At 42.1% G+C, this 18821-nt stretch overlaps 1 protein-coding gene across 1 annotated transcript in view; it reads right to left on the reverse strand.

Moving 5' to 3' along the window:
- The window catches only part of FANCE (FA complementation group E), a 797034-nt gene that overhangs the window by 451845 nt on the left and 326368 nt on the right, over nucleotides 1-18821 (reverse strand). Inside the window, exon 6 of the mRNA XM_044076581.1 lies at nucleotides 955-1098. Within this exon, the coding sequence (XP_043932516.1) occupies nucleotides 955-1098 (144 nt within the window). The remainder of the gene's footprint in view (nucleotides 1-954; nucleotides 1099-18821) is intronic.

The following is an 18821-nucleotide window of genomic DNA, read 5'->3' on the forward strand; positions in this document are numbered from 1 at the left end:
CTGGGAGAGTTGAGTGGACAACACTCCTTCACTTCTCCCTATCTGGCTTTTCCAGTACCAGAGCTGGTAATCGAACCTTGGTTACCTGAGTCGCAGTCAGGGCTCCATCTCTCTGTGTCACACAGTAATGCTGCAGGATTAATTTTCACTTCAAAGATTATAGTAGCCAGTGTCATTCTCGAGCAGGTCCTAGTATAACATCTGTGACAATTAAGTCATCTTAACACAAGCAAGCCTTGCACCACTACTTTATTAAGGTGCAGGCCTTGCACCACTACTTTATTAAGGTGCAAGCCTTGCACCACTACTTTATTAAGGTGCAAGCCTTGCACCACTACTTTATTAAGGTGCAAGCCTTGCACCACTACTTTATTAAGGTGCAAGCCTTGCACCACTACTTTATTAAGGTGCTCGCTTCCACCCACCGTAATACCATGAAGGCTACCATACCTCACTGGCTATTACTATAGTCCTGTGATGTATTTATTGCAAAATATAATTAATCTTAAATATTAACCTTAATACAACAGAAAAAACTGACAACTTTACTCATAAATCTATCAAATTTTCACATACCATTTATTACAGGCAAAAATGTTTTCACATGTGCATTGTGCATATGAATTAGACTTACTATTACATCAATTTAAATCAACACCTGCATGTTGAAAATGAGTGATGTCTACATCTCTTATAACTACTGACAGTCATATATGTTCAATTAACACTGTATCAAAGAATGTAACTCTAAATCCCCAAACAACTCCTGTAAACATTTTATTGGTTTAGCAAAGCTGATTTCTTGTCCCTTACTGATATTACAGGCAGAAAGTCCGAAATTTGATTTGAGTGTTTCAGTTTTGCACTCTGTCTGTGATTGCAGTTTTAAAGCTAGGCACATGACCTACACAGAATGTTATAGTACCCAGTGAAACAGAAATAACAGCACCATACCTTGTTTAGGAAAAGTGCCTGAGCAAGAAAGGCTGCGTTACTGTAACCGAGTTCAGGTACAAGGGCGGTCAGTCTGGCACACAGCTGAGGCAGCATCAGCTCGCACATATCTGAAATGTGTAGCAGCGAACACAATACTGTTAACTGTGGAAGAGAGAAAAAAAACCCAAAGTCAACAGTTAAGTCATAGCAGGAACTTATCCTAATGTAAGAGATAATGTCCAAACTAGAGAGGAAAGCGTAAATGTATTAGGAGCTTTACAACCGCCACAGCACACGGATGTATAACATTTTCTGGTTTACTGAGTTCTGATAACCCAGGAAGGCACCTAACAGAAAAAAAATTCCTAAGGCCCTCAAAGCACTGGACAAAAGATGCACAAAATATCTCTGGCCATATCGCACTGAAGTGTACAGCATTGCAGGATTTATGCAAATTCCTCATGTTAACTGATATTTAAGTTTAAACTCGTAACTAAAAGACACATTAAAAATACTTGTGTGTGTGTGTGTGTGTGTGTGTGTGTGTGTGTGTGTGTGTCTACATATCTAAAATTACATATAATACAGCTGAAGACCCATAAAAAATAAGTAATGTCAATCTGAAATAAAATACGTAAAACCAAAGCTAACTAGCAACAGAAAACAACAGGCTGGTTCAAATAATTCAGTATTAACACCTGGAGCAATTAAAGTAAATCTCAAAAAAACTTTTCAGATGACCTATTTCAACTACAGGGAAAAAAAAAAAAAAAGAACACTGCTCTGTGCTTATTCATTCTTTTTACAATTACCTGCTTAACCCAGTTAAGGGTATGGGGGAACCAAGGCACTCAATGAGTCCAAGACAGAGAAAATGATCTTGGAGAGGGCAACAGTCCACTGCAGGATACATACAGGCAAACTCACTCCTGTACAGCACCCACACACCTATAGGCAGTCTGAAGGATTACTAATTCACTGTCTTTTGGATATAAAAGAAAACCAGAATAACTGGTGAAAACGCATGCAGACACGACTTCCAGGATGGCTGCACATTGAGTACCAGCTTATTTCTAGCTCTACGTGTGAGAACAAAAACTCAGCACAGAAGGCCAATAGACTTGTGTTTATGGGTAATTTTCGGTAACTGGCTAGTAAGTGCACTGCCTGGATGCCAGGAATAAAGAAATACAGAAGATCTGGAAAACAAATCAGCTACAAAAAGTGAGGAAGAAACATGACTGGGGAGAGTTCTGCAGCTGTTCAGCAAAAAGCAATGCAACCTTCAGACATGATTTCCAGTAACCTACAGGAAGATATAAGACAACTGCAAACAGACCTGGTTAAAACAAACAAAACATTTTTAAGGCTTGACCCCCCCCCCAGCAGTCCTGCTTTGTTAAAGGTAGACTGTATCTAATGAATCTGGTCAAACGGTTTGAGAGACTAACTCCAGCTGTGGACAGTGGACATGTCCACACAGCTTACCTTAACCTGGCTAAATCTTTTGATACTATACCACATAGCAATATTATAAACCAGCTGAGTTAGCTCTGAGGGTGGCAGGTGAGTCCTTAGCAGATAGGAAGGTGACCAGTGGTGTTCCTCAGGGCTATGTGCTGAGACCCCTACTATTCAGCATCTACTTTGCATATCTCCAAATTAAAAATGGGGATCTCTGGCAGACAAGTGCTAACTTGGTGTTATCCTGGAGTCTCCTCTCATACACAGATGCTCCAACTGGAGCTCACATATCAACTGCTGCTCAAAAAACAGGTTAAAACTAAGCGATAAAAGGTGCAATATTGTTGAATTTGATAAACAATCCCTTCATCTATCATACAGCACAGACAACACCCCACTTCAAATTGAAAGTTTGGTAAGAGACCTTGGTACATGGCTAAATAGTTCTCTTACCTTTGTCCTTCATACTGCAAAAGAAGTTAATTAGAAGTTATTTACTTACCATAACTTGGCATGTGTTGTCCATTTTTGTTCTTCCTCACAAACAGCTCTAGGATCCGATCCTTGGATCAGACTCGGCTACATATACAAGACTTCGGATCTAAATCTCAAGCTCCTCCCTCTACCCATATTGCTCTAAACCATCCTCAACTCCTCAGATTGAGTTTGCTGTCTTACTGCCCACTGTTATAGACACAAGACAGACCGATGAAAACAGAGACTTAAACCAGGAAAATGATGGTGCCAATATCATCCAAAGATCCTTCTAGGAGAGGCAGGGACGGGGTTGTGGCTGGGAGGGAAGGTGAGGAAGAATGAAAATGAACGACACAGATGTCAAGTTACGGTAAGTACATAACTTATAAATCTGATGTTGGACAGCACAGATGTCAAGTTACAGTAAGTACATAACTTATAAATCTGATGTTGGACAGCACAGATGTCAAGTTACAGTAAGTACATAACTTATAAATCTGATGTTGGACAGCACAGATGCCAAGTTACGGTAAGTACATAACTTATAAATCTGATGTTGGACAGCACAGATGTCAAGTTACGGTAAGTACATAACTTATAAATCTGATGTTGGACAGCACCGATGTCAAGTTACAGTAAGTACATAACTTATAAATCTGATGTTGGACAGCACAGATGTCAAGTTACAGTAAGTACATAACTTATAATTCTGATGTTGGACAGCACCAATGTCAAGTTACGGTAAGTACAGAACTTATAAATCTGATGTTGGACAGCACAGATGTCAAGTTACAGTAAGTACATAACTTATAAATCTGATGTTGGACAGCACAAATGTCAAGTTACAGTAAGTACATAACTTATAAATCTGATGTTGGACAGCACCGATGTCAAGTTACGGTAAGTACAGAACTTATAAATCTGATGTTGGACAGCACAGATGCCAAGTTACGGTAAGTACAGAACTTATAAATCTGATGTTGGACAGCACCGATGCCACGTTACAGTAAGTACATAACTTATAAATCTGATGTTGGACAGCACAGATGTCAAGTTACAGTAAGTACATAACTTATAAATCTGATGTTGGACAGCACAGATGTCAAGTTACAGTAAGTACATAACTTATAAATCTGATGTTGGACAGCACCGATGTCAAGTTACGGTAAGTACAGAACTTATAAATCTGATGTTGGACAGCACAGATGCCAAGTTACGGTAAGTACAGAAAGTACAGTTTTGTACCTACCATAAATGTAGATGTTCGAAGATCTACATTGCTGCAGTCCTTACACTTGGGTAGTCCGCTGTCCTCGGTCGGCCCGAATATCAAAGTATTAGGCTGACGTCGGTCAAGGCGCTTAAGACTGACATCAGAACGTCAGGGTACAAATGCGCATGACCGACGTCATATCCTCAGTCTTTTCTTGCCCCAGATGTCAGAAGGCCCTAAAAAGAAAGGCCAAAACCAAAAGACAGCAAAAAACAACCAACCACCCTTGCACTAATCATATGTACAATATATACAATATCCACAATATTCACAACCCAAACCACACAACCGCCTCTAACTACAGAGGGAAGGAGGGAGGGTAATTGGACTGCAGCAATGTAGATCTTGAACATCTACATTTATGGTAGGTACAAAACTGTACTATGTTCTTCATCTCACATTGCTGCAGTCCTTACACTTGGGTAGAATCCCAAAGCAGAGGTAAGGGAGGATGGCAAAACTATAAAGCATTAGGTGCTGCCAAAATGCCCTGTAAGATTGCAGTGGCAAAACCAGCCCTAGATTTAGAGTAAAGAGGAAGGTGGTAATGCTTAGAGAAAGTATGCACTGAACTCCAAGTAGCTGCCTCCAAAATATCTTTAGTTGCCACCCCTTAAAAGCTGTAGAAGTGGCAGTAGCCCTAGTGGAATGAGGCCTAATCCCAGCTGGAATCTCCTTACCATGATGGGAATAACAGAAAGCAATACAAAACCCAATCCACTTAGAAATAGTTTGTTTTGACACAGGCTTGCCCTGAGAACCCAAAGCAAATGAAACAAATAACTGCTGAGACTGCCTGAACCCATTAGTTCTGCTCAAATAATATCGCAACTGCCTGTGTATATCCAAAGTGTGCAAAATCTTCTCCCCTTTATTTTGGGGGTTTGCATAAAAAGTAGGCAAATGAATAGTTTGGTTTAAAGCCACACTAGAAACCACTTTAGGCATAAAGGAAGGATTAGTAATGTAAAGATACCCTATCCTTATGGAAAATTAAGAAAGGCTCAACCACCATAAGGGCCTGTAATTCAGAAACCCTTCTTGCAGAGGTAATGGCCAACAAAAAAGCAGTCTTCCATGATAAATATTTCAACTCAGCAGAAGCTGCAGGCTCAAAAGGTTTAGAGTGAGTTTCTCCAACACAAAATTGAGATCCCAAGCAGGAGTAGGAGCTCTACGTGGGGGTCTTATATTCTTTGCCCCTCTAAGGAATTGCTTAAACAAAGGATGAGAAAACAATGGTGGATCACAGTCATAGTGAGCAGAAATTGCTGCAGCATGAACCTTAATAGAAGAGAAGGACAAACCTTTGTCCAGTAACTCAGCCAGATATTGAAGGGCCACACTTAAATTAGGCTTAGAAACATCAAATTCCTTTGCTGCACTCCAAAACAAAAATCTCTTCCATTTGTCTGCGTACACTTTCCTTGTACTAGGCCTTCTGGCCTCCAAAATAACATTCAAAACTTGCTGTGGAAGCTGAGACCCTCCAGGGTTCAAAACAGAATATGCCAGGCTGTTAGGTGAAGAGAGTGAAGTTTGACATTGAGTAAATGACTGTTCTCCTGAGACAGCAGGTGTGGAATCAAAGGCAAAGGCCATGGAGGCTCCGTACCAGACTTCTCAGTAATGGGTACCAGTGCTGTAGAGGCCAATCTGGAGCTATTAAAATCATCTTTGGTTTGTCCTGTCTGGCCTTTAGAAGTACCTTTGGGAGGAGAGGCAGAGGTGGAAAGGCATACACATGAAGATTGCTCCAATTGAAAGAAAGAGCATCCACTTTCCAAGCTGTGGGATGAAACCTTTTGTGCAAAACTTTGGCAGCTGGTAGTTTAGTGGAGAAGCGAACAGATCTATGTCTGGAGTTCCCCATGACACTGTCAATTTCTGAAACACATGAGGATCCAATTTCCACTGTGGGGATCCATAATTCGTCTGCTCAACACATCTGCTAAGGAGTTCTGTGCTCGGCAGAAACCTTGCCTGAAGATTTAGCTGTAAACTGAGAGCAGCCTCCCACAAAATCATTGCTTGTCTGCATAGAGGATAAGAATGTGTTCCCCCTTGCTTGTTGATGTACCACATGACAGTTGTGTTGTCTGTTAGAACCAACACCTGCCCTGGAAGAAGTAAATCCTTGAAAGCTATTAATGCAAATTGGACTGCTAACATCTCCTTCAAGTTGATATGTAGATGTTGTAGTCTGGCAGGCCACGTGTCTTGTATCCACTTTCCATTTAGATGAGCTCCCCAAGCTTTGTCTGAGGCATCTGTCGTTAGAATCTGACTCGCCTCTGGCGGGTCACAGAGAGTCCCTTGTTTAGGTGACATTCCTGAGCCCACCACAAAAATTCCTTTTGAATGCAAGGTATTATCTGAATGACAGTGTCCAAATCTTGGCAGTGCTGTGTCCATACATTTTTGAGATACCATTGTAGCTTCCTCATATGCAGTTTGGCATTGGGAAGCACCAGAATACAAGATGCCATGAACCCCAAGGCTTGAAGGACTGTCCTTGCAGTCAGCCTGGACTGATGAGACAATTGATGGAAGTAAAGGGAAAGATTCTTATGTTTGTCCGAGGTCAAAAAGGCCATCTGGGATGCTGTATTCAGTCTCACACCCAGAAAGCACATATCCTGAGAGGGTACTAGACTGGACTTTATTTCGTTCACAGAATACCCCAGGCATCTTAGCACTGCTATCACATATTGCAGATGATGAAGAAGTTCGTCCTTTCCTTGGGCCAGAATCAGGAAATCGTCCAAATAAGGATAGATTTGTATTCCTTTTAGCCTGAAGAAAGCTATCACTGGAGCCAGAACCTTCGTGAACACTCTGGGCGCAGTAGATAAGCCAAAGGGCAATGCAGAGAACTGATAATGAGAAGTCCCAGCTCGAAAACGCAGATACTTCCTGCAACTTAGCCTGAGAGGAACATGAAGGTAAGCCTCCTTGAGATCCAGAGTCACCATCCAGTGATCTTTGCCCAGCAGAGGTAAAAGCTGTTGTAACGTCAACATTTTGAACTTGGGAATGTCCAGATAAGTGTTGAGGATGGATAAATCCAAAATTGGTCTCCACGTGTTCCCCTTCTTTGGTACTAGGAACAGGCGAGAATAAAATCCTAGGCCCACTTCTGGCAGAGGGACCGGCTGTATGGCCCCTATTTGAAGCAGCAGAGAAATTTGTTTGTGAGCCTCTATTCTTTGCTGAGGAGGAACGTCTGGCATGCCTTTGAAAGGAGGCAAGGTATGGAAATAAAACTTGTAACCTTGGTGTATGATATCCAATACCCATCTGTCCTGGGTAATTAAACTCCAATTTTCTTTGAAGAGTGCCAACCTTCCTCCCAAAGGCTGCCAGACAAGAAGGCTCTGGCAGCTGAAAAGGTAGGTCATTGGGCCTGTTTACGAAAGGACTGGCCCCTGCCCTCACCAAGACTGTGCAGGTGAACTCCCTGTTCTAGGTCTGAAAGAGCCCTGAGCTCTGCCCCTACCACGTCTAGATCTTCCCCTAGACTGTGAATCATAAGAAGGAATCGTCCACCCCTTAGCAGGCCAATTCCTACTAAACTTGAGGCTGAACTTGCAAAAATCTTTAACAGCCTGCATAGACTTAGCCTTGTCTTCCATTTTCTTTAAGACTGCCTCCACAGGTGAACCAAACAACACATCAGACTGCAAAGGAGCATCTAAAATCCTAGTCTTAACATGATCAGATAAATTCTGATCCCTCAGCCAGGCGTGCCTGAAGAACTGACCCAGTGGCAGCCACCCTAGGCGAGGCCTGTACAGCATCAAAACCACATTGTAAAGAATGCTTACCCACCTGTTCAGAAACATGTACCAAATCTTGTAATTCTTTACACTCAATGCCTTCCGCCAGAGCATCTACCTTAGACTTCAATTGAGAAAGAAGATAGTTTTGATATTTCAACATGTGAAACTGGCAATTCAAAGCCCTCATAGCTAAGGTGGAAGAAGTATAGACTTTCTTTCCCCATCTATCCAAAGCTCTGGCCTCTTTATCTGGAGGAACCGGATTTTTTACAACAGAGGCCTTGACGCCCTTAGGTCCCTGACTAACAGCTTCTGGGTCCGCCCTAGGACTCTTATAAAGATATTTATGAGCTTCAGGCACCCTGTAATACCTGTCCGGCTTAACAGGAGCAGGAGGCAAAGAATCAGGATTAAGTGAAGCCTCTGCAAAAGTACAGTTTTGTACCTACCATAAATGTAGATGTTCGAAGATCCACATTGCTGCAGTCCTAACACTTGGGTAGTCCGCTGTCCCAGTCGGCCCGAATACCAAAGTATAAGGCTGACGTCGGTCAAGGCGCATTTGTCTGACATCAGGACGTCAGGGTACAAATGCGCATGACCGACGTCATATCCTCAGTCTTTTCTTGCCCCAGATGTCAGAAGACCCTAAAAAGATAAGGCCAAAACCAAAACACCAAACACTCCTGTACCCAATATATGTACAATATATACAAATTTACAAAATAGAACCCCACCCACACAACCACCCCTAAACACAGAGGGAAGGAGGGAGGGATTGGACTGCAGCAATGTGGATCTTCGAACATCTACATTTATGGTAGGTACAAAACTGTACTATGTTCTTCATCTCACATTGCTGCAGTCCTAACACTTGGGTAGAATCCCAACGCAGAGGAAAGGGAGGATGGCTAAACTACAATGAAGCAGGAGGTGCCAAAATGCCCTGCAACACAGCAGTGGCAAAACCAGCCCTGGATTTAGAATAGAGAGGAAGGTGGTAATGCTTGGAGAAAGTATGCACTGAACTCCAAGTAGCTGCCTCCAAAATATCCTTAGTTGCCACCCCCCTTAGAAATGCTGTTGAAGTGGCAGTAGCCCTAGTGGAATGAGGCCTAATCCCAGCTGGAATCTCCTTGCCATGATGGGAATAACAGAATGCAATGCAAAACCCAATCCACTTAGATATAGATTGTTTTGACACAGGCTTGCCCTGAGAACTCAAAGCAAAAGAAACAAACAACTGCTGAGACTGCCTAAAATCCCTAGTCCTGCTTAAATAATAGCAACTGCCTGTTTACATCTAAAGTTTGCAAAAACTTTCCCCCCGTATTTTGGGGATCTGCATAAAAAGTAGGCAAATGAATAGTTTGGTTTAAAGCCACACTAGAAACCACCTTAGGCATAAATGAAGGATTAGTACGTAATGATACCTATCCTTATGAAAAATCAAAAAGGCTCAACCGCCATAAGGGCCTGCAATTCAGAAACCCTTCTTGCAGAAGTAATGGCCAACAAAAAGCAGTCTTCCATGACAAGTATTTCAATTCAGCAGTAGCATGAGGCTCAAAAGGTTGTAGAGTAAGTTTCTCCAACACAAAATTGAGGTCCCAAGCAGGAGTAGGAGCTCTCATTGGGGTCTTATATTCTTTGCCCTCTAAGAAATTGCTTGAACAAAGGATGAGAAAACAATGGTGGGTCACAATCATAGTGAGCTGAAATTGCTGTAGCATGAATCTTAATGGAAGAGAAAGACAAACCTTTGTCCAATAACTCAGTAAGATATTGAAGAGCCACACTCAAATTAGGCTCAGAAACATCCAAATCCTTTGCTGCACTCCAAAATAAAAATCTCTTCCATTTTTCTGCATACACTTTACGTGTACTAGGTCTTCTGGCTTCCATAATCACATTTAAAACTTGTTGAGGAAGTTGAGACCTGCTGTGGTTCAAAACAGAATATGCCAGGCTGTTAGATGAAGAGAGTGAAGCTTGACATTGAGTAGATGACCTTCCCTCTGAGACAAAAGGTGTGGAATTAAAGGTAAAGGCCATGGAGGCTTCCTCACCAGATTCCTCAGTAATGGGTACCAGTGTTGCCGAGGCCAATCTGGAGCTATCAAAATCATCCTTGGCTTGTCTTGTCTGATCTTTAGGAGTACCTTTGGGAGGAGAGGCAGAGGTGGAAAGGCATACACATGAAGATTTTCCCAACTGAACGAAAGAGCATCCACTTTCCAAGCTGTGTGATGAAACCTTTTCGTGCAAAACTTTGGCAGCTGGTGGTTTAGTGGAGAAGCGAACAGATCTATGTCTGGAGGTCCCCATGACACTGTCAATTTTCGAAATACATGAAGATCCAGTTTCCACTCGTGGGGATCCATGATTTGCCTGCTTAACACATCTGCTAAGGAGTTCTGTGCTCCTGGCAGAAACCTTGCCTGAAGATTTAGCTGCAAGCTGAGCGCAGTCTCCCACAAAAGCATTGCTTGCCTGCATAGAGGATAAGAATGTGTTCCCCCTTGCTTGTTGATGTACCACATGACAGTTGTGTTGTCTGTTAGAATCAACACCTGCCCTGGAAGAAGTAACTCCTTGAAAGCCATTAATGCAAACTGGACTGCTAACATCTCCTTCATGTTGATATGTAGATGCTGTAGTCTGGCAGGCCACTTGTCTTGTATCCACTTTCCATTCAGATGAGCTCCCAAGCTATGTCTGAGGCATCTGTCGTTAGAATCTGACTGCGCCTCTGGCGGGTCACAGAGAGTCCCTTGTTTAGGTGACATTCCTGCGCCCACCACAAAAATTCCTTTTGAATGCAAGGTATTATTGGAATGACAGTGTCCAAATCCTGGCAGTGCTGTGTCCATACATTTTTAGATACCATTGCAGCTTCCTCATATGCAGTTTGGCATTGGGAAGCACCAGAATACAAGATGCCATGAACCCTAAGGCTTGAAGGACTGTCCTTGCAGTCAGCCCGGACTGAAGAGATAGTTGATGGAAGTAAAGGGAAAGATTCTTTTGTTTGTCCGGGGTTAAAAGGCCATCTGGGCTGCTGTATTCAGTCTCACACCCAGAAAGCACATGTCTTGAGAGGGTACTAGACTGGACTTTATTTCGTTCACAGAATACCCCAGGCATCTTAGCACTGCTATCACATATTCCAGATGCTGAAGAAGCTCGTCCTTTTCTTGAGCCAGAATCAGACAGTCGTCCAAGTAAGGATAGATTTGTATTCCTTTTAGCCTGAAGAAAGCCACAACTGGAGCCAGAACTTTGTGAATACTCTGGGCAGTAGATAAGCCAAAGGGCAATGCAGAGAACTGATAATGGGAATTTCCAGCTCGGAACGCAGATACTTCCTGCAACTGAGTCTGATAGGCACATGAAGGTAAGCCTCCTTGAGATCCAAAGTTACCATCCAGTGATCCTTGCCCAGCAGAGGTAAAAGCTGTTGTAACGTCAACATTTTGAACTTGGGAATGTCCAGATAAGTGTTGAGGATAGACAAATCCAAAATTGGTCTCCACGTGTTCCCCTTTTTTGGTACTAGGAACAGGCGAGAATAAAATCCTAGGCCCCTTTCTGGCACAGGAACGGCTGAATGGCCCCTATCTGGAGTAACAGAGAAATTTGCTTGTGAGCCTCTTTTCTTTGTATAGGAGGAATGTCTGGCATGCCTTTGAAAGGAGGCAAGGTATGGAAATAAAACCTGTAACCGTGGTGAACGATATCCAATACCCATCTGTCTTGGGTAATAACACTCCAATTTTCTTTGAAAAGTGCCAGCCTTCCTCCCAAAGGTGCTGCCAGGCGAGAAGGCTCTGGCAGCTGAAAAGGCAAGTCATTGGGTCTGCTTACGAAAGGACTGACCCCTGCCCTCACCAGAAGACTGGGCAGGCGAACTGCCTGTTCTAGGCCTAAAAGAACCTTGAGCTCTGCCCCTACCACGTCTAGATCTACCCTAGACTGAGAATCATAAGAAGGATAGGTCCACCCCTTAGTAGGCCAATTTCTACTAAACTTTGGAGGCTGAACCTGCAAAAATCTTTAACAGTCTGCATAGACTTAGCCTTGTCCTCCATTTTCTTTAAAACTGCTTCCACAGGCGCACCAAATAACACATCAGATTGTAAAGGAGCATCTAAAATCCTTGTCTTTACATGTTCAGCTAAATTCTGATCCCTCAGCCAGGCGTGCCTGCGAAGAACAGAACCAGTGGCTGCCACCCTCGAAGAGGCCTGTACAGCATCAAAACCACATTGCAAGGAATGCTTACCCACCTGTTCAGAAACATGAACTAAATCCTGCAACTCTTTACACTCAATACCTTCCGCCAGAGCATCTACCTTAGACTTCAATTGTGAAAGGAGATAATTTTGGTATTTCAGCATGTGAAACTGGCAATTCAAAGCCCTCATGGCTAAAGTGGAAGAAGTATACACCTTCTTTCCCCATCTATCCAAAGCCCCTGCCTCTTTATCAGAAGGAACAGGATTTTTAACAACAGAAGCCTTAACACCTTTAGGGCCCTGAGAAACAGTTTCTGGGTCTGCCCGAGGACTCTTAAAAAGATACTTATGAGCTTCAGGCACCCTATAATACCTATCCGGTTTAACTGGGGCAGGAGGCAAAGAATCAGGGTTCGGGAAGCCTCTGCAAAAACATCCTCTACCACATCCAGAACAGGAGGTATAGCTAAAGGCCTATGCTGGGGTAGAAACAAAAATTCCCTAAGCCTTTTCCTGGAATCAGAGAAATCTTGACCTTCCCATTTAAAATGCTCCCTCATGGAATGAAGAGTCTCTGAAAAAGAAAAATCCTCAGGAGGAGAAGCCGAAGGTGTAGAGTCATCTACATCAGAATCAGAATAAGGAGGATACTCCTGCAAGTCTTCAGCAGGGCTCAGAAGCCTCTGAACACTGCTCAAAACTTTCAAGCTCAGGTTCCACCCTAGGCCTCTTATCAGGGGGGGGCATAGAACCTCTAATCATAGTAATCAAATCTTCTGCCATTTTAAGCATATGTTTCTTAGGCAGAGACCCTGAAGAACTAGGGGAGACCCCCACTGAAGTTAACCCTGGCCTGCCTCTAGAAGAAGCCTTGGAAACAGAAGGGGAGGGCCTAACCACCTTAGGAAGGGAGGGGAGAACAGCTACCTGAGAAGCCCCTTTCAGCCTGGCCTACCTCCTGAGAAGACACATCTTGTAACAGTAAAGTCTCTCCCTGAGAATCCAAAGGAACTTCTGGTAGAACCACCGGCTCCACCGAGCCTCTAAAGAACCGGCGTCTGGGACAGGCGGTTCTTCCACCCTAGGCTTGCTGCTTTGTCCTTGCGCTTTTAGGCAAGCGGCCGGAGCATCCGGCGGCATGTTGTAATTACAACGCTTCCCAAAAACTAACCTGGCACAATCTAATCTTCTCTTAATAGTGCGTTTGTTAAATCTAGCACAAGAGCGACAGCCAACAACGTCGTGCTCAGGCCCTAAGCAAGGTATACACAAGGTATGGTAATCACTATGAGGTATCTGTTTCCCACAAGAAATACAGTTATTCACTTTTTCTGACATCCGGTTAAATACTGAGGCAAGAAAAAACCAAAATATTCCCCAACGGGGTACTTAGCCAACTTTGATTCGGTCTGAAACTCCGACTTCAGAAAATTTCAGAACGCCAACCTGCACTCGCAAAACCGCTTCTGCATCGGACCATGCGGCAAAAAAGACTGAGGATATGACGTCGGTCATGCGCATTTGTACCCTGACGTCCTGATGTCAGACAAATGCGCCTTGACCGACGTCAGCCTTATACTTTGGTATTCGGGCCGAATGGGACAGCGGACTACCCAAGTGTTAGGACTGCAGCAATGTGAGATGAAGAACATCACATCTTCCACAACATCCAGAACAGGTGGTATAGCCAAAGGCCTATGCTGGGGTAAAAGCAAAAATTCCCTAAGCCTTTTCCTGGAATCAGAGAAGTCCTGACCTTCCCACTTAAAATGTTCCCTCATGGAATGAAGAGTCTCTGAAAAAGAAAAATCCTCTGGAGGAGAAGCAGAAGGAGTAGAATCATCCACATCAGAATCAGAATAAGGAGAATACTCCTGCAAGTCTTCAGCCGAAGACTCTGAAACATCCGAAGCCTGCTCAAAACTCCCCAACTCTGGTTCCACCCAAGGCCTCTTATCAGGAGGGGGCAAAGAACCTCTAATCAAAGTAATTCAATCTTCTGCCATTTTAAGCATATGCTTCTTGGGCACAGATCCTGATGAACTAGGAGTGACACCAACAGAAGCTAAACCTGGCCTGCCTCTGGGAGAAGCCTTATAAACAGAAGGAGAGGGCCTAACCACCCTAGGAAGGGAGGGGAGTACAGTAACCTGAGAAGCCCCTTCAGCCTGACTTGCCTCCTGAGAGGCCACATCCTGCAATATCAAAGTCTACCCCTGGGACTCCAGAGAAGCCTCTGGCGGAACCACCGGTTCCACTGATGCCTCTAAAGAACCGGCGTCCAGTACGACTCTTCTTGCCTGGGTTTAGCTGCTATGTCTTTGCGCTTCTTGAGAAGCGGCGTCGGAGCATCCGGCGGCATATTATAATTGCACCGCTTCCGAAGACCAACCTGGCACAATCTAACCTTCGCAATAGTGCGCTTATTGAACCTAGCACAAAGCGACACCCAACAACGTCGTGCTCAGGCCCCAAACAAGGAATACACAAAGTATGATAATCTCTATGCGGTATCTGTTTCCCACAAGAAATACAGTTATTCACTTTTCTGACATCCGTAAACCACTGAGGCAAGAAAAAACAAAATATTCCCAACGGGGTACTTAGCCAACTTTGACTCGGTCTGAAACTCCAAATTCGAAAAATTTCAGAACGCCGAACGGCACTTGCAACGCTGTTTCTGCATCGGACCATGCGGCAAAAAAGACTGGGGATATGACGTCGGTCATGCGCATTTGTACCCTGACGTTCTGATGTCAGTCTTAAGCGCCTTGACCGACGTCAGCCTAATACTTTGATATTCGGGCCGACCGAGGACAGCGGACTACCCAAGTGTAAGGACTGCAGCAATGTGAGATGAAGAACATCTTATAAATCTGATGTTGGAAGGCACCGATGCCACGTTACAGTAAGTACATAACTTATAAATCTGATGTTGGACAGCACAGATGTCAAGTTACAGTAAGTACATAACTTATAAATCTGATGTTGGACAGCACCGATGTCAAGTTACGGTAAGTACAGAACTTATAAATCTGATGTTGGACAGCACAGATGTCAAGTTACAGTAAGTACATAACTTATAAATCTGATGTTGGACAGCACAGATGTCAAGTTACAGTAAGTACATAACTTATAAATCTGATGTTGGACAGCACAGATGTCAAGTTACGGTAAGTACAGAACTTATAAATCTGATGTTGGACAGCACCGATGCCAAGTTACAGTAAGTACAGAACTTATAAATCTGATGTTGGACAGCACCGATGCCAAGTTACAGTAAGTACATAACTTATAAATCTGATGTTGGACAGCACAGATGCCAAGTTATGGTAAGTACATAACTTATAAATCTTGGACAGTACAGATGCCAAGTTATAACTACATAACTTATAAATCTTGGACACCACAGATGCCAAGTTACGGTAACTACATAACTTATAAATCTGATGTTGGACAGCACAGATGCCAAGTTATGGTAACTACATAAGTTATAAATCTGATGTTGGACAGCACAGATGCCATGTTACGGTAACTACATAACTTATAAATCTGATGTTGGACAGCACAGATGCCAAGTTACGGTAACTACTTAACTTATAAATCTGATGTTGGACAGCACAGATGCCAAGTTACGGTAACTACATAACTTATAAATCTTGGACAGCACAGATGTCAAGTTACGGTAACTACATAACTTATAAATCTGATGTTGGACAGCACAGATGCCAGGTTATGGTAACTACATAACTTATAAATCTGATGTTGGACAGCACAGATGTCAAGTTACGGTAAGTACATAACTTATAAATCTGATGTTGGACAGCACAGATGCCATGTTACGGTAACTACATAACTTATAAATCTGATGTTGGACAGCACAGATGCCAAGTTATGGTAACTACATAAGTTATAAATCTGATGTTGGACAGCACAGATGCCAAGTTACGGTAACTACATAACTTATAAATCTTGGACAGCACAGATGCCAAGTTATGGTAACTACATAACTTATAAATCTGATGTTGGACAGCACAGATGCCAAGTTACGGTAACTACATAACTTATAAATCTGATGTTGGACAGCACAGATGCCAAGTTACGGTAAGTACATAACTTATAAATCTGATGTTGGACAGCACAGATGCCAAGTTATGGTAAGTACATAACTTATAAATCTGATGTTGGACAGCACAGATGCCAAGTTACGGTAAGTACATAACTTATAAATCTTGGACAGCACAGATACCAAGTTACGGTAAGTACATAACTTATAAATCTGATGTTGGACAGCACAGATGCCAGGTTATGGTAACTACATAACTTATAAATCTTGGACAGCACAGATGTCAAGTTACGGTAACTACATAACTTATAAATCTGATGTTGGACAGCACAGATGCCAAGTTACGGTAAGTACATAACTTATAAATCTGATGTTGGACAGCACAGATGCCAAGTTATGGTAAGTACATAACTTATAAATCTTGGACAGCACAGATGTCAAGTTACGGTAACTACATAACTTATAAATCTGATGTTGGACAGCACAGATGCCAAGTTACGGTAACTACATAACTTATAAATCTGATGTTGGACAGCACAGATGCCAAGTTACAGTAAGTACATAACTTATAAATCTTGGACAGCACAGATGTCAAGTTACGGTAACTACATAACTTATAAATCTTGGACAGCACAGATGTCAAGTTACAGTAAGTACATAACTTATAAATCTTGGACAGCACAGATGCCAGGTTATGGTAACTACATAACTTATAAATCTGATGTTGGACAGCACAGATGTCAAGTTACAGTAAGTACATAACTTATAAATCTGATGTTGGACAGCACAGATGTCAAGTTACGGTAAGTACATAACTTATAAATCTGATGTTGGACAGCACAGATGTCAAGTTACGGTAAGTACATAACTTATAAATCTGATGTTGGACAGCACAGATGTCAAGTTACGGTAAGTACATAACTTATAAATCTGATGTTGGACAGCACAGATGTCAAGTTACGGTAACTACATAACTTATAAATCTGATGTTGGACAGCACAGATACCAAGTTACGGTAAGTACATAACTTATAAATCTGATGTTGGACAGCACAGATGTCAAGTTACGGTAACTACATAACTTATAAATCTGATGTTGGACAGCACAGATGTCAAGTTACGGTAAGTACATAACTTATAAATCTGATGTTGGACAGCACAGATGTCAAGTTACAGTAACTACATAACTTATAAATCTGATGTTGGACAGCACAGATGTCAAGTTACGGTAACTACATAACTTATATATCTGATGTTGGACAGCACCGATGCCAAGTTACGGTAAGTACAGAACTTATAAATCTGATGTTGGACAGCACAGATGTCAAGTTACAGTAAGTACATAACTTATAAATCTGATGTTGGACAGCACCGATGCCAAGTTACGGTAAGTACATAACTTATAAATCTGATGTTGGACAGCACAGATGTCAAGTTACGGTAAGTACATAACTTATAAATCTGATGTTGGACAGCACAGATGTCAAGTTACAGTAACTACATAACTTATAAATCTGATGTTGGACAGCACAGATGTCAAGTTACGGTAAGTACAGAACTTATAAATATGATGTTGTACAGCACAGATGTCAAGTTACGGTAAGTACATAACTTATAAATCTGATGTTGGACAGCACAGATGTCAAGTTATAGTAAGTACATAACTTATAAATCTGATGTTGGACAGCACAAATGTCAAGTTACGGTAAGTACATAACTTATAAATCTGATGTTGGACAGCACAGATGTCAAGTTACGGTAAGTACATAACTTATAAATCTGATGTTGGACAGCACAGATACCAAGTTATGATAAGTACATAACTTATAAATCTGATGTTGGACAGCACAGATGTCAAGTTACGGTAAGTACATAACTTATAAATCTGATGTTGGACAGCACAGATGTCAAGTTATGGTAACTACATAACTTATAAATCTGATGTTGGACAGCACAGATGTCAAGTTACGGTAAGTACAGAACTTATAAATCTGATGTTGGACAGCACAGATGTCAAGTTACGGTAAGTACATAACTTATAAATCTGATGTTAGACAGCACAGATGTCAAGTTACGGTAAGTACATAACTTATAAATCTGATGTTGGACAGCACAGATGTCAAGTTATGGTAACTACATAACTTATAAATCTGATGTTGGACAGCACAGATGTCAAGTTACGGTAAGTACATAACTTATAAATCTGATGTTAGACAGCACAGATGTCAAGTTACGGTAACTACATAACTTATAAATCTGATGTTGGACAGCACAGATGCCAAGTTACGGTAACTACATAACTTATAAATCTGATGTTGGACAACACAGATGCCAAGTTACGGTAAGTACATAACTTATAAATCTGATGTTGGACAGCACAGATGCCAAGTTACGGTAACTACATAACTTATAAATCTGATGTTGGACAGCACAGATGTCAAGTTACAGTAAGTACATAACTTATAAATCTGATGTTGGACAGCACAGATGTCAAGTTACGGTAACTACATAACTTATAAATCTGATGTTGGACAGCACAGATGTCAAGTTACAGTAAGTACATAACTTATAAATCTGATGTTGGAC

Source organism: Protopterus annectens, chromosome 7.part0 (genome assembly GCF_019279795.1).
Source record: "Protopterus annectens isolate FY-2018-M chromosome 7.part0, PAN1.0, whole genome shotgun sequence".
Lineage (NCBI taxonomy): Eukaryota > Metazoa > Chordata > Ceratodontiformes > Protopteridae > Protopterus > Protopterus annectens.